Source organism: Ischnura elegans, chromosome 3, assembly GCF_921293095.1.
Source record: "Ischnura elegans chromosome 3, ioIscEleg1.1, whole genome shotgun sequence".
In the NCBI taxonomy this organism is placed as follows: Eukaryota; Metazoa; Arthropoda; class Insecta; order Odonata; family Coenagrionidae; genus Ischnura; species Ischnura elegans.
This window is the reverse complement of record NC_060248.1, coordinates 121,373,720-121,400,699: the sequence shown is the minus strand read 5'-3', so window position 1 is coordinate 121,400,699 and position 26,980 is coordinate 121,373,720. Positions and strand designations below refer to the sequence as shown.

General features: G+C 39.1%; 1 protein-coding gene and 1 long non-coding RNA gene across 6 annotated transcripts; one reads left to right on the top strand and one right to left on the bottom strand.

Annotated features, from left to right (window-relative positions):
- Positions 1-2,691: 2,691 nt before the first annotated feature.
- Positions 2,692-18,925, top strand: LOC124156452. 5 transcript variants are annotated; one of them, XR_006864324.1, is made up of 7 exons: positions 2,756-2,951; positions 3,477-3,668; positions 13,041-13,183; positions 13,252-13,426; positions 13,689-13,912; positions 14,876-15,014; positions 18,402-18,925. It is a non-coding gene; the product is annotated as an uncharacterized LOC124156452 (long non-coding RNA). The 5 variants fall into 5 exon arrangements; XR_006864327.1 differs by adding an exon at positions 3,081-3,118 and having other exon boundaries at positions 13,041-13,426; XR_006864326.1 differs by lacking the exon at positions 2,756-2,951 and adding an exon at positions 2,692-2,749 and having other exon boundaries at positions 13,041-13,426.
- A 474-nt stretch (positions 18,926-19,399) lies between these two features.
- Positions 19,400-24,660, bottom strand: LOC124155265. Its single transcript, XM_046528983.1, has 2 exons — positions 24,015-24,660; positions 19,400-19,482 (listed from the first exon to the last, which is right to left on the bottom strand). Exons 1-2 carry the CDS (start codon positions 24,658-24,660, stop codon positions 19,400-19,402), a joined length of 729 nt encoding a protein of 242 aa, XP_046384939.1.
- Between the last annotated feature and the right edge of the window lie 2,320 nt (positions 24,661-26,980).

Genomic DNA, 26,980 nt, shown 5'->3' with positions numbered 1-26,980 from the left:
CATTCATGGAACGCCTTGGTAGTATTTACCTTCCAAAGGGATTCTTCCCATCGTCCTCAAAGAGCTCCTCCAAATGCCTCCATGATGCCTTTAGTGTCACCTCTTGACCACCAAGAGAGACAGGTACCTCCATATCATACGTAAACAACAAATTTCGGTAGCACTTGAGGAGATGAGGTGGATCGTACACTGTGAAAACAGTTTGGCCATCATATTGGAAGCATGGGTTATCAAATGATGCTCCCAAAAGCTTTAGGGCCCTAACATTGTTAGTGCCCATGTCGCAGACCGTGGCAATTACATTGAGCCCTATTCCCTTCAGGCTGTCTAATATCTCTTCCAGCATGGCCTTCAATGCATCGGAAGATGTGGCCCCAGCACTCAGGTAGTAAGCCAGCGGTTGCTTCCACTTGGCCCACACCCCCCTTACCATGAAGACCATGGCCACCTTGGCTGCTGCATTCCTTCTCTTCTGGCCCCCATGGTCTTCATAGCCCATGATGATGTCCTGATGTGGCACATACATCAACTCCTCCTTGATGGCTACCTCATCGAACATCAGTATGCAGTACCGATCCCTATCCCTCATTTTTTTAATGGAAGATGAAAGATATAGAAAGATTTGGCTGTTGATGCCAGGCAGAAAAAGGAAATTTGACAGAAATTTAGTAAGAGTTCTTTTAGAAGGAAGAGGAAGAAGAGAGCGGAGAACGGTGTAGGTTTTAGGGGACTGCTTAAAAATGGAAAGAGCTATTACTTTCTCTTTCTCGGTCCACCTCCTTCCTTTGGGTTTTTTTCCACCAACCCTTAGGATCGCCGCCAAGAAGGTTTTAGCGGTGGGAGATAAGGTCTTCTCCAGATTCTGCAGCAACTTGCCTTCGGACTGCATAGTTTGCAGGTCCGACCTGAATCTTTTGGCAAGATTCTTCCACCTGTTTATCTTGCGGCGATCATGTAGTAGCTGATTGTACATGACCCTCTTCCTAGGCGTCATCTGCCCCACTCTTGTAATTCCAATATCCCTCAGGATTGACCTCCTAACACCTTCACCCGAAAGGGACTTGGCCATTGAATCTTGGCCATTGATACCATCTGTGAAAGTTGGGGAAGAAGATAGAGCAGAAAAATTCAGGAGAAAAGAAGTTTGTTGAGGTAGAATTTCGGGAGAGTCAGAGACAATAAGAGAGTCAGACAGAGCAGAGAAATCAGTGACTGGATGTCGGGGAGTGGACGTTCCAGGGTTGGGAAGAAGAGAGGTTTCTGCTGAGTCCAGAGAAGATTTAGGAACTGGAGAGGAAAAGACAGAAGACTCAAAAGTATCATTAGCAACAGGAGTAGGAGAAAGTGGAGATTGCAGATGAGAAGTGGAAGGCAAGTGTAATGGAGTTAAAGGAGGAGGGAGAAGGGATGGCACTGCATTTAAATTAAGCCGTAGGCAGGCTGCAGTTTTGAACTGCCCAGGAGCAAAGTGCTTCCTGCACACTGAAGCCTTCATGCAGAGCTTCTCCACAGGGATTTCTGCCAGGGTAGGGTTCCCACAAAATTGCAACCACACAAGAGCCCTGAAAAATGTAAGCATTCACTTAGAAAAATATTAAAAGGAAATAACTCAATAAAATGCAAAAATTTCAATGCAAAAACCAGTTCTAGGATTGATTTAAAGAAGCAAATGTTGTGCAAGTATTACTACATCACTATACTTTCTGATTAAGACAAGTGGCGCGATAGAATAATACTATATACTACTTAAGAAAGTGCTTACTTCACTGTTAATAACAGCAGAAAATCAGCGACAAATAATCGAACCTAAATTCATCATTATTTAGACACGGCTTCGCAGAGCCTTTATGAAGCGGACTAAGAAACTCCCCACTGAAAATGCTGACATGATTAGAGTAAAATCCATATCATCGTCGTACTTTTCAAAGATAGATGTATTGTTCATTATGAGATCACGAGAGGCATTTGCAGCGAAGCACCACACAACAGCACATATAAAAGTTGCCTACATTAAATGATTTCCTTAAGCACCACACAACATAACATGTAAAAGTTGCCTACATTAAATGATTTCCTTATTCCATTCATATCAGTTATATTTCAAGCGTGAGCAAAGTAAACTCACAATGAGAATAAACATCAATATCCCCCTTATAAAATACAACATAAATAACGTAGAAAAGAATGAAAATCAAAGCGATGAAAAACCTGTGGTTCTGGGCATTATATATTTCCATGTATGATGTCTGTAGATAAAAAGTTACTAATGATTTTTCTTACCTTTCTCGTGTTCTCGGAAACATGTGAATCGGCACCTCTTTCACATGACTGAGGCATCCTCTCACGTCACATTTGCTCCTCCCCATAGTTCTGTGGGAACTTAATCAGGAAGAAATGTCTTCAAAGTTGAAATACAAAATAGCTTCCGCACAAGTAAATTTTCTATTTCTGTTAGCTATTCGTAGTTACGCTGCAATGGCTTACAAATGAAGCATGGCAATGGCGTCATTGGTCGCTACAACAACTTCAAATGTTTGCTTACAACTCCATCTTACGTCAGAAGCAAAAACTACGAGTAGCCCACACTTAACGGAAAAACGCTAGTGGCGCCATCCAACGTCGCTGAATGGAACTTCCTAAAGCTGTCCGGAACAGCATACCACGACCTCCCATTAGACATTCGCTCTGATGGCCACGAGGTAGCGAGCTAGGCAGCTATCAGGCAACTGGCAGCTATGGAGGCATGGAGGTAAGTGCAGTCATGTTTGAACATGTTTTTCTGGCAAAGGACGGCAGGGCCGACGCACCGACTCACGGCAGTTCCCAACAGTTTTGTCTGGTTCTGTCTGTGGCCGGTTGTCTGACAGGTGTTCCGATGTAGAAAAGCTTGACTCTGATTATTGACAGCTTGGTTTACTGGGTTTCGGAGTTAGCTGTTTATTGGATACCAGGTAAGAGAGACTTTAATCTTTGGATTCTTCTGAATTAACGAACTACTCGTCTATAATGTTCGTGATGGCCTTAACAAAGTCTCTTTCAATCGACAGATAAAATGACTTGGCCACGTTTCTGTGTTTCAGGGTGTAGGGGAAACAGAAACCCGTTTTTGGGAAAGGACGTATGACTTATTTTTTAAATTTCATGTAAAATTTTTAGTGATAGTAGTGGAAGTTTTTTCTTCAAATTATTGGTGTAAACACTAACTCGCAACCGTCTTGGGCACGTTCATCGCTCAAATGTTTTGAAGTATAATTGTTTTTGAATGTGCTGGTTGTTGGAATTTAAACAGTGTTTAGTATCGTGTTAAATGAATTTCGTGTTTTCGATTAATGTCAATGCAATGAAAATATTATTTCCTTACAATATTACTGTCCCTTGTTGACCGAATATATATATTCTATAGTGAGTGAAAAAATTGTGAATTTTATCAATACTTAATTGGTTTAATTAATTCGTATCATTTTTTTAAATATTAGTGTTGCTGCTGGTAGCTGTCTGCATCCACCTATCAGACTTCGAATTACCTCGAGTATTTGGCAGGGGCGGCAGGGGCTGATCATTTACGAGCATAAAGCATTGTGTGCGTCCGTCTTCTCCCACAGTCAACGTGACATGGAATATGAAGGAAAATAATGCGGACAAACGGAGATGGAGGAATGGATATTGTGGTAAGTAGATTAATTTATCTTTTATTTGCGCTTTCTATTCCGTTTAGTTTATGTATCTACATCCGTATAATGCCGTGCAAGCCACTTACGGCGTGGTTGACAATGGGTGATCAATTACAAGCAGGCAAACGGGCATTTCTGGAAGAAGAGTAACTCCCAACAACGTAGCTATATAATTCGTGGCACCCAATTAAAGACAGTTGAATCCGTGAAATATCTAAGACTTAGACTCAATTATGATCTATCGTGGAATAAACATATCCGAGAAATAACCGGTCAAGCTAATCGTAAAATGGGTTTTGTTAAAAGAATATTAGGAAAGTGTGACGTCACAGTTAATGCAGTTATAGTATTACCTTATTGTTTTGGAGTTATTTAAACAACCTCTACTCTTCATTCAATGCTATTCAGTATAAAAGATTAGCTTCGCTGTACTACTTGGTATTATTTTTATTCATGGCCCACTGCCAAATTGTTTCCCAAAGATTACCAGACCCGGAAATAAACGTGGAAGAGGCACATAATAATGGTATGCTACAAGGCCCTTTACCAGGGGATAATCTCGTGCAAGCAAGACCTATTCAAAGAATCATAAACTCAAATTTCACTTAGAACATTCCAAAAGTTACAGCCTTGCTTGCCTGCCATGGTGGATGCTTGTTCCTAGATTCATTTTTATTAAACGAACTGCAGTTATTTTTCCGTGATTTTATATTTATATATGATTTAACCCTCTCCTTCCTAAACCGGCCGTAAACATTTCCCCGTCATGCACGAAGTTAAAATACCCATTTGCCCCACTGGTAGAACTATTTTTCTCCGCGATGAGGAACTGACGCAGGTTACTTCAATTAACTTACAATAACTTGAAATATATTTAAGTGTTTTATTTTAAACTTTGTATACGTTTTAAGAATATATTAATTTCTTGAAAGAAGTTGGCCTTACCTTATATTGAATTTAATTCCCTCCTTCAACTCCAGTTTCTTGGTGATATTGATGATAACATCCTAATTTGCAAAGAGGTAAATCACATTCGATGCATTTCCATGACGTGTCTATGCTCCGACCAGCAGGAGTTTTTCTTTTCTTCCAGCTGCAATAGGCACACACTATTTTTCTCCCCACGATCTTTACAAGAGTGTTGCTGTCTTTGTGAAAATGTGCCCATCGGAAGGATTCTCTTACGTCCTACTACTTTACGCGTGGAGAATTTCCCTACCATCTGCCTGTAAAGTGCTAAACGAAAATTATTCTGTGTTACTCCATGCCTAGTATTTGATGGTTTCTTTGTACAAAATAAAACTGGTCACTATAGCCGTGGTTACGACGAAGGCAAATAAATATTTCCACCACTTTTTTGTTTTCCTACCTAAGCCATAGTAGCACCTTCTTTGATCAGCTCTGTCAACACCACCCATGTATTTGGTGTACATTGCAACTGAATTTGGACAGGATACCATTGTTTGTTCCCTTTTCCTGTTTTTCTATGTACATAGACTTTGTTATTGGGATCGCAATTGGTTTGAAGGATACAAATATCCCGATTATCATGCCAAACCGTGCAGTAACTTTTCCGCTCTGTAAATTTCTACTCTCTCCTCTTTGGAGTCTTAAGTTTTTTTGGATATTTAAATTTCGCAGGCCATTCTTTACGAGATGATCTTGTAGTAGCGCATGCGTATGTGTTATCCATAAGTAGTAATTTCATGAGCTACACACTCGAAAAAAAGCTATCAAAGTACACATGATGATTTTTCCCTAAATAGTTTTTCATTAAATTCATTACCACTTGCGTCCCAAGAAACATTCCACGATTTCTTTTATTCTTTTTCCCTTAGTACACATTTCCCTGCAGAACGTAGCCATGGGAGCTTGCTAAAACCCAAACTTTAAATCCCCACTTCGTTGACTTTCCTTGAATGTATTGTTTATTGTAATGACGTCCTTTAAAGGCAACCATCGCCTCGTCAACACTTAATTCCCTACCTGGTGTACACTTTTGCTGAAAAGTTTCCATTACATCATTATTTATTATGTTATATCACTAATGTGGAAATATTTTGAAATTTTTGTGTATCTTCAAAAGGTCATACAGTCATGAACAATCGAGCAGTCAATATCTTGGCTATGTCAGTAATTCCTACTTTCAGGCAAATCGAATATTCCCATGTATACAAGCACTCCAATGTATGCCACCATTTCATCGCACGTAACATCTACCCAGTCTTTGTCAGCCTTTCCTGAGGAATGTTGAAGATGTTCTGCATATTTGTTTGTGTTCTTGACAATGTTGTAAAAAAAAATCTTCGCCCCCTAGCATATATTTTAGGAAGGAAAATTCATTGTCACCTATCGCCAAATTATGAATAGGCCCTATCTCTTCTTTGAACTCCGACGGTTCTTCAAAAATCAGGGTGTCCCTCCTGCACCATGTCATGCACCTGATCATCACCTTTTAAATCACTCGTGCTTGGGGTAACGTCATCTTCCAGTTCTACTTCACTTGATCTGTCACTATCACTGTATCCTTCTTCTCCATTCAAACAACTAGAACTATCTGAATCACTCAAAAATTCACTTCTGTTCACTTCTTTTGCGATAGCATCCTCACTTAAAGAAGCCATGGTCAGACCTGAGGAGCATTAGGTTTCTTTTCATTTGAGCTGAGCTTCGCCTCCTCGCCATATGAGATAGGAAAAGTGTGAGAGTGCGTGTGACCACCCACAGACAGAACTGAGTGGGATTAATTTTCTTTTCATTTGAGCTGAGCTTCGCCTCCTTGCCATGTGAGATAGGAAAAGCGTGAGCTTGTGTGTGACCACACAGAAAGAAATATCGCCATTAGATGTGACTGTCACTCTATATAACACAGGGCAGGCCTAGGTTTTCGTATCACATCATTTCAAAACTGGCCCTAATAAAAATCCCTTCATAACGGCTTAAGAATCTTCTCTCCTTACTTCCCAGTTAATATACCATGCTGGAGCAAAGCGCCTTATTGTCTCAGGATTTTAGCTTATGGTGACGACGTTCTGCTTCTTCTTAATGAAACGAGAGATAGGAAGGATGCTTGTGCTAGCAAAGATAAACACTCTCAGGATAAAACAGATACCTATGAAGCTCAAAAGGCTGCCCTAAGTATAGCAGGCCAGGCCGGGCGGATTCGGCCGGTTTATGAAGGAGCGACTTAAATGGTGGCGGCCGGGTTAGGATGGAGCGGAGAATGAGGCATTTAAACTTAATAGGGAGAGGGTTAAAGCAGTAATTTTGTTTTCTCTTCTCATTATTAACGAAATGATTTTGTACGTAGTTTCATAAAAGGGAGGATCACGTATCTCTTTTTAAAGACATTGACTATGTACTGTATCTATCATATGGAAATTGTCAACGAATTTATCTTAAAAAATAATAGGTGCAGTGATATCAAAGAGTTATTAAAAATAAAAACTTACTATCTTTAATAGAGACATTCTTTGGTGTACATGAACAATACAAACAGAAATTAGAGGAAAATTATATGAACACAATTAAATTAAAAAAGAAGAACTTTGTGCTTTCACATTAATATTGTAATTGTGAATATATATTAATGTGAAAGCACAAAGTTCTTTTTTTTTAATTTAATTATGAATCGCTTTCAGCAAGTTACGCCTCAAACAATCAATTTTTTATGAACACAGAAAAAATAAATATTTTAATGACTCACTTCAGTCTTTTTAAAATTAAAATCTACTTTTTTAAATTTAAAAAATCTTCAAGCCTGTGAAATATAAAAGCACAATAGTTGGATTTCATAGTGCTTTTTAAATCACCTCCTTGTCCACTAGAGGAACCGGTGAACATCTCAAGAGCCACAGCTATTCTTTCATTGGTGGCTGCTAGCTCTTTCATTGAATTTGAAATATGTTTTGTCTCCTCCACGAGCAGGGAATGTTGTGAGTGAAGGTTGATTACTCCTTCTTTGGTATCCTGAATTAATATGATTGATCAAGGATGAGAAATTATGTTCAAGGTATAAAATTAGCCTTATATTCAGAGATTAAGCATACAAAAATACCTCCAGGAGTTGGTGTCTCTGCTCATAAGATCTTTTCCGCCACATTCTCAATCTCCCTGTGGAGAGATGCCTTTTTAGGCTGGTTGTTTCCTTTTCAATCCAAAAAATGGCACTTAAATCTCTGTATCCATTTCAAATCATACTATGCACTTCAAATGTACAACAAGGAGATAAGCCTTTATTTAAGGATCACATGAAATGGCTAAAGTTATGTATATCCACCTCAATCACTGAACTCAATGGCAGTAAATGTAGATATTCAGGAAGTATAGAGGACTTATTTCAAGGCTCAAAGTTCGTAACTTAATACTGAAGTAAAATATCAGCTATTTTTATGTACGTACAGGTGAAACCACATTGAAATTCTTACCTTCTACATGTACCAAACAGACATACCTATATTCCTGAGGTTTTAAGTATTAGTACGTTATAAACAAGGAAATGAATTTCATGGGGTATATCCTCCACTTGCATGTTTTATATTATATCTATGAAAAAAGTATATTTTTATATTTACTTTATATATATTATATCTACTTTAAAATATATTATATCTGTGAAAACTTACTCCGAGGAGGAATAATAGGATCAGTCACTGCCCCTGCTGAGTTAGAGAAACATTGTTTGACAAAAAACAACTCCATATAATTTTTCCATTGAATAATAATATAATGAAGATAATGTAACTTATAAAACAATGTAACAAACCATGTCCTGGTGAGCTTTGAACTCTGGATTTTCGTTGCTGCTCTCTCCAACTACAACCTACAAATGTACAGCATATTAAACTGAGGTTATATTTGTTTATTATTAATGAATTTATACTGCTCTAGACTTACTGAGTGCACAAACAGTCATCTTGTAAGTATGAAATTTACTGAGTAATATTTTTTCTTACCTCTATACAGGCATCCCCCGAGTTACGTATGCCTCGACTTACGTAAATCCGTGCTTTCGTAAGTGATAACCGTATTTCGAATGATTACGTTAATTTTCAAATGCGAGCACGAAGAAGTAGATATTCGCTCGTACAGCCTATGGTAGAAAAAATATTGAATGGTTATCGAGTTTTTTACGAGCTTAAAATAACAAAGTGACCCATTTTTGTCATTCCTTGAAGGAATTTTCATTAAATTCTGTAGAAAACTCGCTTATAAATCCCAAGTCAGCAATCAATGTGAAAAGTTGCAGTTCTAGCGATGGATGTGGTTGCGCTCATTCCTGTACGATACGTATATATAGCTTGTTATACAGCATGCACACCCGAACTCCGACTTTCAACTATTTAAAAATTGTATCCTTAAGTTTGGACATTTTCATCTGTTGAATTAAAAGAAAATGAAGTTCAAGTAGAAATCTTTATTGTGGAAAGAATTGTTTAGTGCCCACGTAAGGGCATTGAAATTTTGAGTGTTGGCAATGAACGCCGTAAAAGTTAAGAAAAAGTTGACACACGATATTATCTGCGTTATTGTTTACATGTTTTTGGCGGAAAATTTTATTAAGCTACATTTTCTCGTTCTCTCATATTGTGTGCAACTGTAAATGAATATTGCGTCATTGAAAGCTTTTCCCCACTAACTTTGCACGTTAATGATAGAGTTGGCTGAATAACAGCTCACTTTGAATTAGCTTCGTGCTTTGGAAATACTCTTCGATGTTTCCAGTGAAGTAAACATTCAAATGATATTTTCACGTTATTTTATTGAGATATGAGAGAATGAAAGTATGTTTCCTGCGTGAAAGTGTATGTGCGTGTGAATGTATCTAAGAATGTAGTAATTTACTGGTATTTTTTTTGTGTTATTTGCTCGTAATCCTCAATACTCCTCCTACGTGTATTAACTGTGACAGTGAAACCACCAGATTCATCGATCAGCGTAATATATAAAAGGCAGTAGATATGATTATTATAGGTAGGTAGACGATGCATTCTTTGGGCCCTTACATCGCAGTATAACATAATGAATCAATTTAAGTAATCAGTTTAGTAATGCAGCGTTGAGATACCGTACTTTCCCAAATCCACGCGATCGGTCTACTCTGGGAATAATATTACGCATTTTGATTGGCAATGCTCTAGATGCAACTCTCAGACTATATTTATGTGTGTCGATTTTGTATCTAATAACGTAAGAATACGCAGTAGAGTTCATGAATATTGTAGTGAATTGAATGAAACTTCACCGAGAATTTACCGTTAATTTTTCCGCTGAGAATTTCACCGCGCCGATCGCAATCTCTGAAGCACTAACGCAAAAGTTCGACTTGCGTAAATTTAGACTTACGCAGAGTCTGCCGGAAAGCATCTCTTACGTAACTCGGGGGATGCCTGTAATGGGTTCTTGTATTTCTTCAATATTTTGTGAAACATCTGCAACCTCCTGTAGTGAATAATGATAGATTCAGAGTTGAAAGTCTACTCAACAACAGTTTAACAAAAAAAGCTACATCACATATACGTACAGGCACCTCATCATTATGTGCACTTCCATCAAAAAGGGGAATGGCAGTGCAGACTCCAATTATCCCCAGAAGCTTTTCATCGACATCTGTCAGTTTTTGTGGGTCCACCTGCTATGTTACATAAATGTTCACTATAGAGTTAACAACTCTGGCATTTTTCACTGTTCACTCTGATTTAGTTAATTATCCGTAAATCAGTATTGGTAAGTATTCATTTTGATCACTCTCTGTAAAATTTCCGGTTCGCCCTCTCTCCTTTTTGCTCTTGCTTTTCCTCTTAAATCCTTCCACACCTAGAAACACAATTGATGATTTTCAAATATTACTATTCTGCATTACCTTCGTTATCTACTAGAATTAAGGTTTCATATAAGACAAAAAGTGTTATAATAACCAATTCGTAACCTTTTTCACACTTTTTTTTTCGGCCCATGACCTTCGAGAATTTCGGCCAGCTGTTGCCATTGCCTCTCAGCTGTCACCTTACCCTGAGGCCCCTGAAAATGCCCACAGGCAAAATTTGGTTTTCCCCGTACACGCGTCACTCTTTTCCTTATTTCCCTGAAAAATTGAACATGTATTTTGGCTTGTATCGAGCGCATTTGTCATGTTCAATTGACACTAGTGCCAAGAATTATCACAATAAACGACAGGAATATATTAAACAACGCTGTATACACAGATAATATTCATTAGAAGGTCAAATTAATTATTTAGTGTCAATATACGTACTGAGTAAACTCCATTTTCTATTTTCAAAAATTATTTATCGTCAGTTTCTCTCCTTTCAACACTTACAAATACCACTTCTTCTCACTGCTGAATTTCATTCTTCCCTTTTTTAGATGTTTCCATTGACTGCCGGTACAGTGGTGGTGCCATCAATGGACCGAACTTAGTGTACCAATTATTATTTTCATACATGCCAGGAGAAAGGGCGGTGAGAGTTATGGCCGGGCCATACGATATAGCCCGTCGAGAGTGGAATCGATATAGGCCGTAATTTTGGGCCAGACCATACGGAACTTACGTCCGGCCATACGTATGGCCCCGTTTAGCAGGATTGCCCCGCTGACAGTTTCCAGAATTCCCATTATCCTTTCTCTTACAAGATTCGACCCACAATTTCCTTAGACAAGGGTCTTTTTGGAAAATAAAATACATGAGATAGTTCTCCCCACTCAGGTCACGAGTTTTATAAAAGTCGTTCGTTCACACAGCAACAAAACACCTTTTCCTGGGCATTTGAACACAATTAAAGAGTAAATCCTGAAGTTAATTTCTTCACATGCCTACTTTTAGATCCAAAAGCCTTTAAAAATTTCTTGCGTTTTCACAAGTGACCTTAACCTTTAAAATCTCAAAACTCTTTGACATGCTTCACTCACTTTTCGCCAGAATCTCTGGGGAAATGTAAGGAAATGTGGAACTTTGTGACGTCAATCATTTCGTCCCCTGACTTACAGTTGATACCACCTCCTCTACTAGCCACCTTGGGTGTGTATTTAATTTCTCCATTCCTTGCGTGATATTTCCAGTGTTCTGATGGAGTATCCCCCAACACTATCCCATCATGGGTGCTTCATATCCAAGGTATGGTTGATTAGTCTGCATTTGCTAAGGATGCAGCTGGGTGGGAGGGGGGATCGTAGAGAAGGAAGGTGGGGGGGTGGAACAAGTGTTTTTACAGCTGCATTCCTGTAAGACTAGAGATGCGTACAGCGGTTTCACATAGGCCAACTGGGGATCCCTTTTCGGCAAGGGTATGTCCCTGTAAATAGAGAATAATTTATCTATGTAAATATGTCCCTGTAACTTGTCCCGCTGGTAACCTCTAGGGTGACTGGGAATAACCAGCCAAAATGCAGCGTGTGTAAAGTACACTGGTGAGGCTGGAAAGGTAATTATTATATCCAAATTTCTTTACCAATTCTATGTCATTTTGAATTTTGTGAGTAGTGGTGCAATAAGTTTACTCTGCAAGTTATTAGCTGTGATGATTGAAGTAAGTCCTTCCAAAACGTTGATAAATGAAAAAAAGTAAGGTAGTTGTATGTATGAAAAGAAAGCCCTTATTGGGAATCAGGACTGTGTCCATTGTTACTCTTACGTTTCCTACTTTTATAACTGTGGTACGCATATCACTGTAGGATAACCACAACCGCACAAGTCAGTGGATACAGCCTCGTGGTTATGCAACACTACCACTACTATGCGTATAGAGGGATGCATATAACACTGGGTGAAAGGGGCAAATGTAGACCCATAGACGTTTACTACTTTTACATAGATAAATTATTCCTTCATACGTCCGGTATTTCGGTAGAGTAGAGAAAATCTTTGGTGTTTAAGCCTTGAATGTTTTTCGAAAACATTGGGTACCCAAGGTAACACAGAGGCTAACATGTGAAATATTTATCTCATACATTTGTACATACATGAGAAAGGGATAAATGGTGATGGCAGAGAATTCGTGCACTCTTGAAGATATATTTGTAGTTAACCATTCATATTGCAATTGTTATAAATTAGCACATCCTTTTTCTGTTGTCCATAGGTATTTTAAAGTTGGAATATTTCATAACTTCAGTCAAAATTTTTATTTCTTTTAATTCACTTTCTACAGAAATTCTACGCTCTTACTGGTAATATTGCCAAGCAATAAATTCCTCTGCTCTCAGTAAATTCATAGCAAATAATCTGTGACGAACAGCCACTTACCAAGTAAGGGAGATTCCCATTCCGTCCGCTTTGGGCAATTTCTAGCATATGAGTTGGGGATATGTGAGATATTCCATATTGTTTATGCTGGTTTATTCTTCTCTTTCATGTATATGATTCTGAAGAGTGCTTCTCCGTATAGTTGGCCAGTCGGGATCGGGTTATTTGTTTCTGTGCAGAGCACGGGGTAGTTGAGGAGCGCTCTGTGTAAAACAGGCAGCTTTTCCTCATCCGTGCTGCTCCTCGTGGGTCGAATGACTTAAAGAAGGTGAGTGACATGCTACTGACAATTACTTTCCTCCAAAAATAATTTGTCACAATGTTCTTTTCTTTCAGTGCGTGCCATTAAAAAAAATAGGGCAAATTTCCACAGGAGGTTTCGAAGGATGTGCCCACTTGCACCCCCAGTAAGCATGTTAATGGTACTGCCCACACGGCGGCTTTGGTGCTGGTCAAAATATAGGGCACACCTCAGGGCTCTGTACCCAGTGTCTCTTTAGGAATGTGCGAGGTTTGTATTTGACAGGACTCTTTGCTCTTGACAAAAAGAAAGCATCTATTGCTTCATAAACAAATGCCAAATTCTCGGTAATCAATTCTTTTTGCTGCAGGAAGATACCGAGCAATAGATATCAGCACTCCATTTGTGGATGGGTACTCACTAAAACCAAATATTTTGAGCGGTGTGCCCACGGTTTCAAAGAACTTAAAAGCTTAGGTAGCCACTAATCCATTTAATGAGTTATATTAATTTTGCAAATATTTATTTGCAGATGGATGGGACTCTGGAGACTGGATCTCATTTATCTCAACTGGAGAGGTATGCAGTTAACGGTGGAGTTGATAGACGACAAGGTGGCTCGTTGAGCATAGATGCTGTTTTACATTAGGCTGTTGGTGCTCTCTTTCCCGTTAAGAGAAAGAGAAACAAATCCGTCTGGTAACCTCTATGGTGATGTGGAATAACCAGTGTTAATGAAGGAAGTGTATATTTACGGTAAGTTAAAGGAATGCATGAAGGAACCATTAGCAAATAACAGCAATTAGCATTTTGAGGTATATTTAAAAAAAATGACTTCTGTCTTAATTCATTCCCACATGATCATTATTTTTTTGTAGATAACTCATATATTTAAGATTGATGTTTCCTTTGTCAATTCAAGAGTAATTAGTCTCACCCCAACAGTTACGAGACAATTTAAAGTTCTTGTTCAGATTATGGGATCACTGGGCTACCATTATGCCTATCTAGCAAGGGTAAAGCGGTTGAAGAAGATAATGAAATGGTGACATTTAAAATATTCTTTATGGGGCACCGTTACATTTATAGTAAAAAGTTTTAATTCCGAGTGTCAGTCAATACCTTGACATTACCTTGGACCAGCCAAAAGAATAGTTTCAAATATTAATAAGTAAAAAAGAATGCTTTATAATATTTGTTTGTGGTGTTATGTGTTCTTCTGCGTTAATGTGTTTTCGGAGATCTGGGAAAGTCAAATAGTCGAATAAATAATTTGAAATGCCTGACTTTTGTCTTCCATCTGGCTAATCTGGAGATGACGAACTAATAGTATTTGTCGACTCTAGGTAACTCCATCTATAGTATAATTGTTTGGGCTATGGTAGTTCTGGTTTATTTGATGTCTTACCTCGTTATACAGGTGAGTTTTTCTAATTGAAATTTGCTTTGAGTTTTTTGAAAATAACGCGTTTTAACCTCTACTTTGATTTTTTTGTGGGTCAATTAGTTTTCTGTGGTGTATTTATGTGTTATCACAACTGTAGGCCTTACACAGTTTTCGAAAAAAAAATAAATCCATGCAGCTTATTTGGGGTGGGTGCTCTAGTATGTGTCGACTTGAGGTTACTATTTGTAAAGGGTTGGGGCTATGAGTGTTCTGTAATCTTTGATATCTTACCTCCTAATATAGATGAGTTTCGAATTATAATTCATTTTCAGTTTTTGAAAAGGACACATTCGAGTCATGATTGGAAGTCAAGTTCCATCCTTCGCTTGGCATTAAGAAAAGCCCATTCTGTATTTGATGTGGTTGGATCAGTTATGAAGCTGTTTCCAGGAAATGAATTTCATCTATAGAGTAAGTAAGTGGGTAAGATATTTCGTAACGTGGTTACATCTTCAGGTAACCAGAAGTTGTAACAACGTTAAGAAATCCGGGTTGTGCCCATATTAAGAGAATAGTGAACTTTACAAAGTTTTATTTTTATTTCCAATATGGAGAGGTGACACAAAGTAAAGCCTGATGTTATCACTACTTTTGAATGTGTGTAATAGGTTTAGTCTATTTTCAGATAATGTTCTGACGCACTTACACTAACAAGACTATCGTAACAACTTTTCACGTACCTGGCAGCTCTTCTTTGCCCACGCTCGAACTCTGTTGAGCAGCACAACGATATCTTCAGTGGTGGAGGCAATTGTGGGAGGAACAAATATTCCACACCCCACGTCAATTTGTGAATTATAGTGTTTGTGTAGATGTGTATTGTGATGCCACGCCATGGCAGGTGGCGTGGGTGGTACCGGAAAAAGATATATGTGAGGTGTGGGCCCTCCCTCGACAAACAGCCATCTATAGGGCCGAGTGTGTGGCTGCTGTTACCTGTGCTACGTCCCGACCGCTCTGAATCCAGCCGACTGTCCGTCCCGGACCGTCCTGCCTCCCTATGCCAAGTCGGCGGCTCATTCGCGGGCCGCCGGCTGGGTATATAGGTGGGACGACGCCTGGAACGGGCAGTCGTTCGCAGAGATTCGGGGTGAGAAGGCGTAGCGCCAGATCTCTCAGTAGCACGGTGTTTTTGCTGGCAGCGCATTAAAAAATTCGGTTCCTTCTGCATTGTAAACATCTTTTGGGCTGTAACCTTCCAGAAGTCTAATGCTTTCCGCTAACGAGGAGACATCGCCAAAGTGATGTTCGGGATCTGGATGCGGATGTTATTTTATAAAACTATAGGTAGGATAGAAAAAGTGTCACAGCTTTCTTCCATATAGGCCCGGGTTCGAGAGATATTCGCATGTAAAGTTTTCGTGCAGCATGAGATCCCTTGAGTAAGCGCTCCCCTTCAACTACGGCTGTGGCGGTGCGAGCTAGGGCGTTAGGCTCCTAACCTGTAGTTGGTATCCTGGGTTCGAGTCCCAATGTCGGAAATATTTTTTCTCTCCTCTAATTTTTGAAATTGCTGTTATTTTACATTTTAAATTTGTTACATTTTATCCCCATTGGTTTTATTTAGTTACTTCGCGAAGTTTTAAATTTAATATCAATTTATGGATGTTAAACGAAACTCCGAATTGTGCCTTACCACGCGAATTATGATACCAACTACAGGTTAGGAGACTAATGCCCTAGACCGCACTGTCACGGCCGTAGTTGAAGGGGAGCACTTCCTCAAGGGACGTCATGCTGCGCAAAATCTTTACATGCGAATATCTCTCGAACCCGGGCCTATGTGGAAGAAAGCCGTGACCCTTTTTCAATGTTACCTATATAGTTTTAGAAAATAACATCCGCATCCAGATCCCGAACATCACTTTAGCGATGTCTCCTTGTAAGTTGCAGTCTCAATGTTAACACTGTCACCAGTCACCGTCTTGTATACAGTATGGTACCTTTTTAGAATCGGTCCAAACAACCTCTAGATGCCGTGAAATCTTAGATTTCCAATATTGTGGCGATATAGAATGCTTTTTCTCATAAGGTGACGCAATTCACAGGGACCTTTGATGGTCTTACACGTAAGTAACGACATTTTTAGCGTTCTAATTCCTCACATGTTTCCTATTTTTTTGACAAATGTCTGCACTGGTTTGCATCTTCATATGATCATATTGCGATTTTTCGTGGTGCTTTCCAATATTTAGACTGACAATCGGAATTGCTTGGCCAGATGGGGTAAAGGAACCACCTTTTTCGAAAATTTTCATGTTACGTCAATTGAATACGTCTGTTTATCACCTCACCAACAACAAATGAGTTTTAAGCATTCCCTGTCTTACTTGCCCTGTCTCTTATTCTGACCACTGGAATTCCCCTGCTTCACTCTCATTCCAGATGATGACTAGGGAAGGGCCAAGCACTTTGGGGCAACGGCTGTTGGGGGATTCTCACAGTTAAGGGTGCTGTTGGGGTGGAGCTTGGAGGGAGGTGAGTACATCATAGTACCATGCTGGTGTACCATTTCTATGAATTTCTCCTTACATTCATTCACAATGGTTTCTTCCACTAGTCCATCAAGCCTGCATCGGCATGTTTGTGCGTGGGGGCTGAAAGTAATAGAATTTTAGAGAAAGGTTGACGTTCATGGGTACTTTTGAAAGCCTCTGATCATCTTCATTGGATCCAAGTTGTATTTATTATGAAATGTATATTCAGGGGCCTCCCGGTTACTGTCATAGCTGTGCTCTGGATTATTTTAATGCAATGCTTTCTTCATTTTTCATTGGATGGTGCTTAAGTTGCAGGGACAGTAGTTCATTTGTTATCTTTTGTTGGCATGGCTTTTGATTTTCTAGGGGTGATGTCGTTGCTGGGAAAAAGAGTGGGCATGTGTTAATTCTAGAACTGGGATTTGATGATAATTTCAACGTTACCCTTTTCCCTACTAAAGACTTATATACGTGTGGCTGTTTCTTGACCCGGGAGACGAAAGCCATATCTTTCAGTCTGCGATTTTCCTGGCCAAGAGAATGAAAGCCTTATATATACGCTTTCTACTTCTCCCTCTTTTATGACCATCGTGGGTGTACGACGTCTTTGTTTCGGGGCTCAACACTGGGGTTTAGGCTTTACCCTCAGAATCCAAGTGCAGGTACCCTGACCCCTCGTCTTTTATTACCCCTCTTAGCAGTAACGGACCACGGTCATGCAATTATTTATGCGTACTTTTTTCACTTCGACCAATGCTCTGTAAAAATGAGGAATTCAATACAAAGTCTGCAATTTACGTGCAAGCGCCAATTATCCATGTGCTAAATACATATAAGCAATACATGAGTTGACTGCAAACCAATGCCGCAGATATGGTTCTGCGACACCCTTCTTAATGAATGTCCTTCCAAAAATCCCCCTTACCACGAGAAAGAAGAGTCTCCTGGGGCTCAGTACAGCAGTCATGCTAAGACGAAAACTCCGCTGTCTTGAAAGGGTTAACCGTTAGCTGTATCTTCACTAAGGAAGCCTTGCCATTGACAATATGCATTGACAGCATATAGAATCCCAACCAGTTTCATTGTTTAGACATCATACTCAAGGACTGTCTGCTTTGTTGCCCTGATACATAGAGGCATGTCTAGGGGATGACGTGTAAGCATTGAAATTGGCTAAGAAAATTTAGCAGTGAGGGAATTTACTACTGCTCTCTATATCATCTTTCTATCTCATATCTCTTTATAACAGTTCTCTATATGAATTTCCACAAAATGAGCCATACCTTCTAATTCCCTGTGTTATTATTTCATAATTCAGGTGGAGTTGATAAGGAGAATTGAGGGACTTTGGAGGAGGAGATGAAGTTGGCAGCACCCAGTCTGAGCTGAGATCATCGTGAAAAATAAGTGACTACCTTGGACCAGTTAGCCAGTCGGACCTCCCATTAACTCCAATAATCTGACGAGCATTTATGGTACTTTGTCTCACCCATGTGGAAACAGTCGTGGATGAATAAAGATTGTTAAGAATTGAAGTCACTTGCTAAGCCATGTGAAACGGCTTCTTTGCATGGTATTGCTGCAAAGACTGCTTCATCAGTGAGAGAGTTTCCCCTTGGTCAGTGCTTCCCTGATGAGTTGGTGAGGTTTTTTTAAGTGACGGGGGAGACGCAAGGGAGTGTAAGGTACCACTTTTCTATAGGAGTGGTGTTCCAAGTTTGTGAATTGCTAATGTCAAGGCATTTTTTAGGTCTGTAATCTACTGATATTGCCTGCGAACATTTGTGTGCTACATGAAGTTACATTGTGTTGTTTTGGAAATAATAAACTCCTACATTTGTACATAATGGTTTTTTATTTTTTTCACAGCTAGAGCCTTTAGTTTTGCCTGTCTCGTGTACAAAACTACAATCAATGGTTATAAATGAAAATGCCATGTTATGGTGATTGGTGGCCATTCATGGCATGTCTTCTAATGCTCACTAATTTGTTAATAAATTTGGAAATTAAATGTGTTTTAGTGGTTTGCCTTAAATGAATATTCAGATTAGGTTCTTAAAAAAATATTCTGCTGCTGGCTTTATATCGGTAGTTATGGTTGGATTTTTTACATTGCCGATCTAGTGAAGTTTCTATTCTATGTTCTTGTCTCCCTAGAATTTCATCATTGGTGCTGTAGTTTTCCTCCATTAAGGGATTTGATCTTGTAGGCACTTCAGCGTGCCACTCTTACATTGGTATCTAGAAATTTTTGTTCAAGCATCATTGGCCCCTCGAGGAATTGTACAAAACCTGAGGTTAAATTCGCATTTCAAATTACCCCTGCTGGTGGGGGTGAAGAATACACCAGCAGTATCCCTGCTTGTCGTACAAGGCGACTAAAAGGGTGAGTGACTGTGCTGCAGGCAAAAGTACTATCATTGATTAATTTCCAGAGTGTATGTTCAGAGCAGTCAAGGCTCTTCTTGGCCTCTCCCCAAGGCAGACGGCATGGCTGTCCCCCAGTACCCCATGGCTGTCATCAAAGGTCAGGTGGCATCTGGAGTTGAGGAGTGGTAAAGAGGGAGGGTAACACATCAAACAAGTTCACAAATCCATGTATGTTTCATCATATCTGCTTTCGAAGACGATGTAATGTTTTATAACCATGAGCATGTATCACAGGACACCTAAGTTTTCTTCCCATCTGCTTTGGTCACGCAAATTGCTGATGTCGCTCTTACCTTTAACCCTACAATTAGTCTCAAAGCTTCTGTAGTTAGTTGGGTCGAGGGACGATCTTAAGTAATTTCGTAATGCAGTAACTTACGTAGACGCGCAGTTGTAGCGTTGTGTTGCTGTTCTGGGTAATCGAATTAATACCGGTACTGCGAACGTAGTACCGATTTTTTAACCAAGCTCAGCCAATGTTCAACCAACGGTCGCGTTACTGTAAATTACTACCGTGAGAGGCTCCACTTTCTCCCCGCACAGAACATAACAGGCATAATGCGTTTCATTGATTATTTTTCAGTGTTAGTTTATAGCAATCAAGTCTTGTGGTTCTCCTTGGCCCCTCGACCTAGGTTAACAAATGATAACGTAGGGTAGACTTCTGTGTTCATGTTCTATAGGTGAAACATTAATTTTTCTTTTATATTGTACGTTGCTTTTGGAAACAACAGTACAAGCACATAAAAAATCATTTGCCACTTCCTCCTACAGCATTCAAGGGGCCTTCTGTTTAAACTTATATTTGGTGGTGCCCAGACCACAACTAAACACATAGGTTCAAGACAATTGGGAATAGAACAAGCATTTGGCAATAACACGAACGATCTATGGAAACTTCTCAAACCGCCATCTTTATTCGGCGTACCACTTGTACCACCTTAACCAAATTACATATTCATACATAACCAATGACACACCTCCCTCCGAAATCTTTCACACCTTTAGATTTCTTTTTGAACAGTACAATATAATTACAGGATGAACAATTATAGATTAATTCTTTGCACTGGTTTAACCATTCTTCCACTCCTAGTAAGTACAACATTCTTATTAGTTGCTCCACTCTCATGAGCCATACAGTTAACATTTTCATGCATTTTTCCACTCACATTTGGTACATTGACATGTTCAGGAATTATAAAATTTTCCTTTACAGTATCACTCCCCATATGGTTTAAGTTAGAAACATCTTCATACAATGGAAATAGACATCTCTCATCACTTGAGGTTTTTGACTTTTTCAATTGATAACTATTACGTCTAACCACTGATCCAGTTCTATCTACCTTAATCCAATATGATTTTGGTTCATCTGCCTTTTTTGTGATAGTTGCTTTTTCCCAACAATTGTCTTTTGAACTTCTAACCACTACCTTCTCCCCCTTAAAAAATTCCTCCTCCTTCCTGTGAGCTTGCTTGTTATACCATCCTTTCATCTTACTTTGTCTTGCACACAGTTTTTCATACACATCCATTTGTATTTCGGGTTCTAACTGGCATAGAGATATTGGCAACCTAGACCTCATAATGCGACTATTTAGTACTTGAGATGGTGAGGCTCCTAAGCTAATGATTGGACTGTTATTATACTCCATTAGAGCTTCATGAAAATTAGAACCATCTTCAAAACACTTTTTTAACAACTTTTTGCCAACACTTACTCCTTGCTCAGCTCTGCCATTACTTTGATGATAATGAGGGGTACTTGTTCTAAGAGTAATATCTCTTTCTTGGAAATAACTTTGACACAATTGTGACATGAAAGGTACATTGTCAGCTATAACAGTCTTTGGAAAACCTGTCCATTTGAATATTTGTTGCATAGCATTTATTACTGAATGTGCTGACTTATCTGGGATAATAGATACTTCTAACCATTGTGAAAAATAATCAACAATGACTAAAAAAGACTTGTTCCCAAATTGAAATAAATCTGCTCCTACCTTTTCAAATCTAAATTTAGGCACAGAGTGAGGGGTCAATTTCTCTTTGGTTTTAAATGGCCTAAACTTTTCACAGGGTCTGCATTTCTGAATATACTCAGCAATCTGACTTGACATGCCAGGCCACCAAAATAATTGGTTTGCTTTGGCAATACTTTTATTTACCCCTGTATGTCCCTTGTGTACAATATCCAATACATATTGCCTCATTGATTTAGGAACAATGATTTTATCACCAAGATAGAGCATTCCTGCTTCTACAAATATATCACATTGTTTGTTGTAATACGGTTTACACTCATTACCAACCTTCTCATTTTTGGGCCAACCCTCCCTGCAATATTTAGAGATCAACATTAACGTTGGATCTTTGGACGTAGCTAGTCGAAATGAACGTTGACGTTCATCTGACATTGGAAGGTGTTTGCTAATTGAATGAACCATTTCAAACATTTCAGGGTCAATTTCAGGTTTGTCATGAGTAGCTCGTGATAACATATCTGCAAAGTGCAAATATTTACCCGGAACATAGGTTAATTCAAGATCATATTTCAGTAACTTCAGCCTGAGTCTTTGTAACCTTACTGAACCGATCTTACAAATTGGTTTTTTTATCACAGATAACAAAGGTTTATGATCTGTTTGAACCGTAACATGTAGACCATAAATGAATTCATGGAATTTCTTTACTCCATAATAAATACTAAGTAATTCCTTTTCACATTGACTGTAATTCACTTCACAGTCACTCATTGTTCTTGAAACACATGCTACTAATTTATTCTCATTTCCACATTTAATAAAGAGACAACATCCTAGTCCATCCTTAGATGCATCACATTGCATAATTATTGGCTTACATGGATCAAAGGGAACTAAGGATGATGCTTGTGAGATTTTATCTTTAAGATTGTCAAGGACCTTATCATGATTAGGCAACCATTTAAATTCAACATTCTCCTTCAATAAATGAAATAATGGTTTCATGACCTGATTCATATCTGGTACATACCGTCTTACATAATTAAATGAGCCTAAAAGTCTTTGCAACTCTTTCTTATTTTTTGGACTCTTAAGTGACTTTAGGGCATCTACTCTTTGAGGATCAATTTGCATCCCTTGTTCAGAAATTATTTGTCCCATAAATTTGACCTTAGATTTCTTAAATTGCATTTTGTCTCCATTAAATTTGGCATTAACCATTTTGGCAGTATTGATCACATTTTGTAGGGCTTGATCATGTTCCTCATCAGACCTTCCCATGATAAGCAAATCATCTCTACACACAATGACATTAGGTATGCTACCAAAATATTTTAACACTTTCTCATCAAATAAATCACCTGAGTTACTTAACCCATAAGGTAACACTTTGTAACGATAAACACCAAACGGTGTAGCAAAACAACATAACCAAGATGATTCAACATCTAATAGTAATTGATGAAACCCTTCGGACAGATCAAGGGTTGTAAAAAATTTTTTCCCTCTACATTTCATGCAAATATCCTCCAATTTGTATGGAATCAAAGGTTTTCTAACAATAATTTTATTTAGATCTGACGGATCCAAACATAGTCTCAACTTCTTGTTTGATTTCTCAATCAAGACAATTCTATTAACACATGCATTATCACTCATGTTCTCAACTTTGCAAATAGCACCTCTTTTTTCCAATCGATCCAATTCACACTTAAACTGATCCATGAGGGCATGCGGGACTCTGGATGGAGGATACAATATTTCTCCTACCTTGTCTCTGATACTTAGTGAACACTTGTCCGGAAATTGCCCATGACCTTGGAATACTTCTTTGTTCTCTGAAATAAATTTACTTTCAGCACTAAAATTTAACATATCTGGCACTTTTGCTTTCTGAGCTTTGATTTGGTGCACTTTTTCATTAGTTTGAGTAACCCTTTGGACAAGATTTAACGCACAACACCCTGGTAAACCCAATAAAACTTTACATTTCCACTCAACAATCATAAAATCAAGACATGACTGATTGTTAGTTGATTTGCAACATAAATTTACAACACCCAAAGGTTTTTTCTTACTACCATCAAAACCTTCTAACTGGACATTTGTTTTACGTAAGCTTACTGGTTTATCAAGTTTCTCCAAAATACACAAAGGCATTACATTTACTTCCGATCCTGGGTCTAGCTTCATCTTCACTTTCTTACCTTCCACATTTAGTATAGCAAACCACTCGGTAACATTTTGAGTAATACTTTCAACACTTTTCACACTTTGATCACCCTTTGTCACATTATAAACAACATTCACATTTTCACAAAATAATAGAGACGAATCAGATTCATTCTCATCGTCTTTTTCTACACTTTTCACAGCTTTTACCTTACACGAGACGGCAAAGTGATTTTTCAACCCACACTTTCGACATGTCTTCCCGTAAGCTGGACATTGACGAATACCATGTTCTGTTTGACATCGTGTACATTTAAATATTTTCTTCTGAAACACTTTACCTTGGGGTTTTGAATTGCTTTGCCTGTGTCTGGTTTTTACAGCATCCACTACTGTACCTGCTGTGTCGCCTATTTCTTCCATCTTGTTTGCCTGTTGTCTGCTCTGTTCCGTCGCTCGACAATAAGTTTCTGCCTTCCTCAATGTTAAGTTATCAACTCTTAACAGACCTTCACGGATAACTTTATCCCTAATACCATGCACTATTTTATCCCTCAAAATTTTCTCCTCAACGGTTTCTTCATCCGTTGTATCGTTATAATTGCAAGATTTAATTAACTTCCTGCATGCTGTCATAAACTGGCCAAAAGTCTCACCTTCATTTTGCTTCCGATCCATAAACAAGTATCGTTCGTAACACTCATTCGTCCGTGGCTTCACATATTCACCAAGTCTTTTGGTCACATTTTCATAAGATTTGCGTTCCTCGCCAGTCATTGGGATCGTTGACAGAACACTGCGGGCTTCCTCCCCCATAATATTTCGCAACAGTGATAGTTTGACTTTATCATGCGATTCATCATGTCCGATGGCAATCAAGTAATCTTCAAATGCATCCAACCACGCAGGAAATTTAGTAGCAGCATTGGCACCCTGGAGGTCGAGATCTGGTGGAAGTTTCACCGACGATGCCAACAACGCGTCCATGATGATATATTTGACTATTACACCAGTTACTAATACTTATTTATTCCTCCCAACTTGTCTAACGACTGCGCCATGTTTAAACTTATATTTGGTGGTGCCCAGACCACAACTAAACACATAGGTTCAAGACAATTGGGAATAGAACAAGCATTTGGCAATAACACGAACGATCTATGGAAACTTCTCAAACCGCCATCTTTATTCGGCGTACCACTTGTACCACCTTAACCAAATTACATATTCATACATAACCAATGACACACCTTCCCCTAGCCAGCCAGGATCCACCCGGTGAATCCTCGGGTCGTAGGAAAAGGTGCATTAGTGCAACCTACTTTACACGCCCCCCAGTACAACCAGCCCTCAAAGGGGGGCCGGCATCTGGAAAGAGGAGATCGGAGTGGTAAAAAGCTGGGGTTAACGAGACGAGGCTCACATTCTAATCATGCCACCATGCCACAAATATTGTACCACCATGAGCATAAACTGCAGGGCATTCTTCCCTTCCGCTTTGGTAAGGTATCGTGAGAATCATCAATTACATTTAAGTCACAGGCACTGCAAATCATAGTATTTCCACACCTCGGCGCTATGACACTACGTACGGTACGCGAGTATGATAATTACCATTACTCAGTTTGGCGTCCATTCGTAAGCACATTTTAAGCACGTAAGACGCTGTGACTCTGCTGAAGGTATGAGTGTATATTATTTCCCATTACTCAGTTATGCGTCCATTCATATTGCTGATTCTTGACTATAAGGCAAACTAGAATCCAATACTTAGTTCTATATACATATATTCCGCGAATTAGCCCTTATATGCTAGCTACAGGATCTCTAATCCTTAGTAATTTCACGCACTGACACTGTTACTCAACTGAAGGTATGAGTCTATATTATTTACCATTACTTAGTTATGCGTCCATTCATATCGCTAAATTGTAGTATATGGCAGACAAGGCATCAATACTTATTACTATATACAGATATTCCGCGAATTGTCCTTAATATTCAACGACTTGCAATACTTGGTAATTTCTCGCCGCGATGCTGTAGCTCGACTGGCGGTATGAGTGTATAATATTTATCATTACTCCATTTTCTTTCTCATTTCTTTTATCATTTCTAAATTTATCGCAGGAAACATTTCCTTTTTAAGTGGGGTAAAGGTACCATGGGATTTTTGAGGTAATAGCATGCCATTTTCTCGTTTCAAGTGGAAGTAGACAGACAACGTAAATTTTGAATATTTTATTCTCTAAGAGTCGTAACAACCGTTGGTATCCTTCAGTATCAAGGTGGATGTCATCCCTCCTTCCGTTGATTAATCTGCAAGTAACAGAAAACCGTAGTAAGAAATCTTTGTTCATGTTCGTTCTCTACATGCACATAATACCCTGGTAGCCACCTCTTCCGTTTATGGCGAGGGTTGATCAAAAACCGTCATGCAGCATGCAATTAGTCTGCCACATGCACTCCACACAGTCCAGACAACGTCAAGCTGACGAAATATTTAAGGTGATTCTAACAGATGAATGGTGTGTTTGCGTGTGCCGCCAACTTTTTATGGAAAATGTAATCCCAGTCATGTAGCCCGATTGTTTATTGTCCTCGCATTTTGTTGTTAGAGGGAATGAACGTAATTACAGCGCATACGAAGTATATCGCAGGGTTAAGGATTGTCATAAATCTATTGCATGCACATGCATATACGGTTCCCAGAAGCGGCATACTTTTCTTTTACAATGTCTCGACTCTAGTGTCATAGGAGAATTTTTCCATGGTTGTGGTACTTACGGCTCATTACTCTCGCTTTGATTTATTCCTCCCGTCCCCACTACCCGGATGCTCTCTGTAATGCGGAGAAAGAAATCATTATTACCTACTGGAAATACCTCGATTGCAATGGCTATTGGCAGCTTTCAGCGTTAAAATCCGTCATTAAGATGGGGGAAAAGGAAGCTACACTTACCTCGCTTCCACTCCCGCAACCATCTGTTATAAGATTTAAGCCTCATTCGGGAGGCTATCGTCTCCGTCAGGCGGGGAGCCGGGAAAACCTCTACTACGACGATATCCCGGCATGTAGAGAGCAGCCTTCGTTCTGCGGATGCTTGTGCCCTGTGGAAAAAGCAAAATACGGAATGAATGACTTGTTGTTATCAATAAGTTCACAAGTTAAGTAATACAGAATGGTATCCAAAAACTCACATTCCTGAGGTCATTTGATCCGATTATGATCAATTCCCTCTCCGGCACCTCAACTGCCGACACTACCTCCTGGTGGGGGTGGAGGACGCGGGCCCCACTCCTGGCC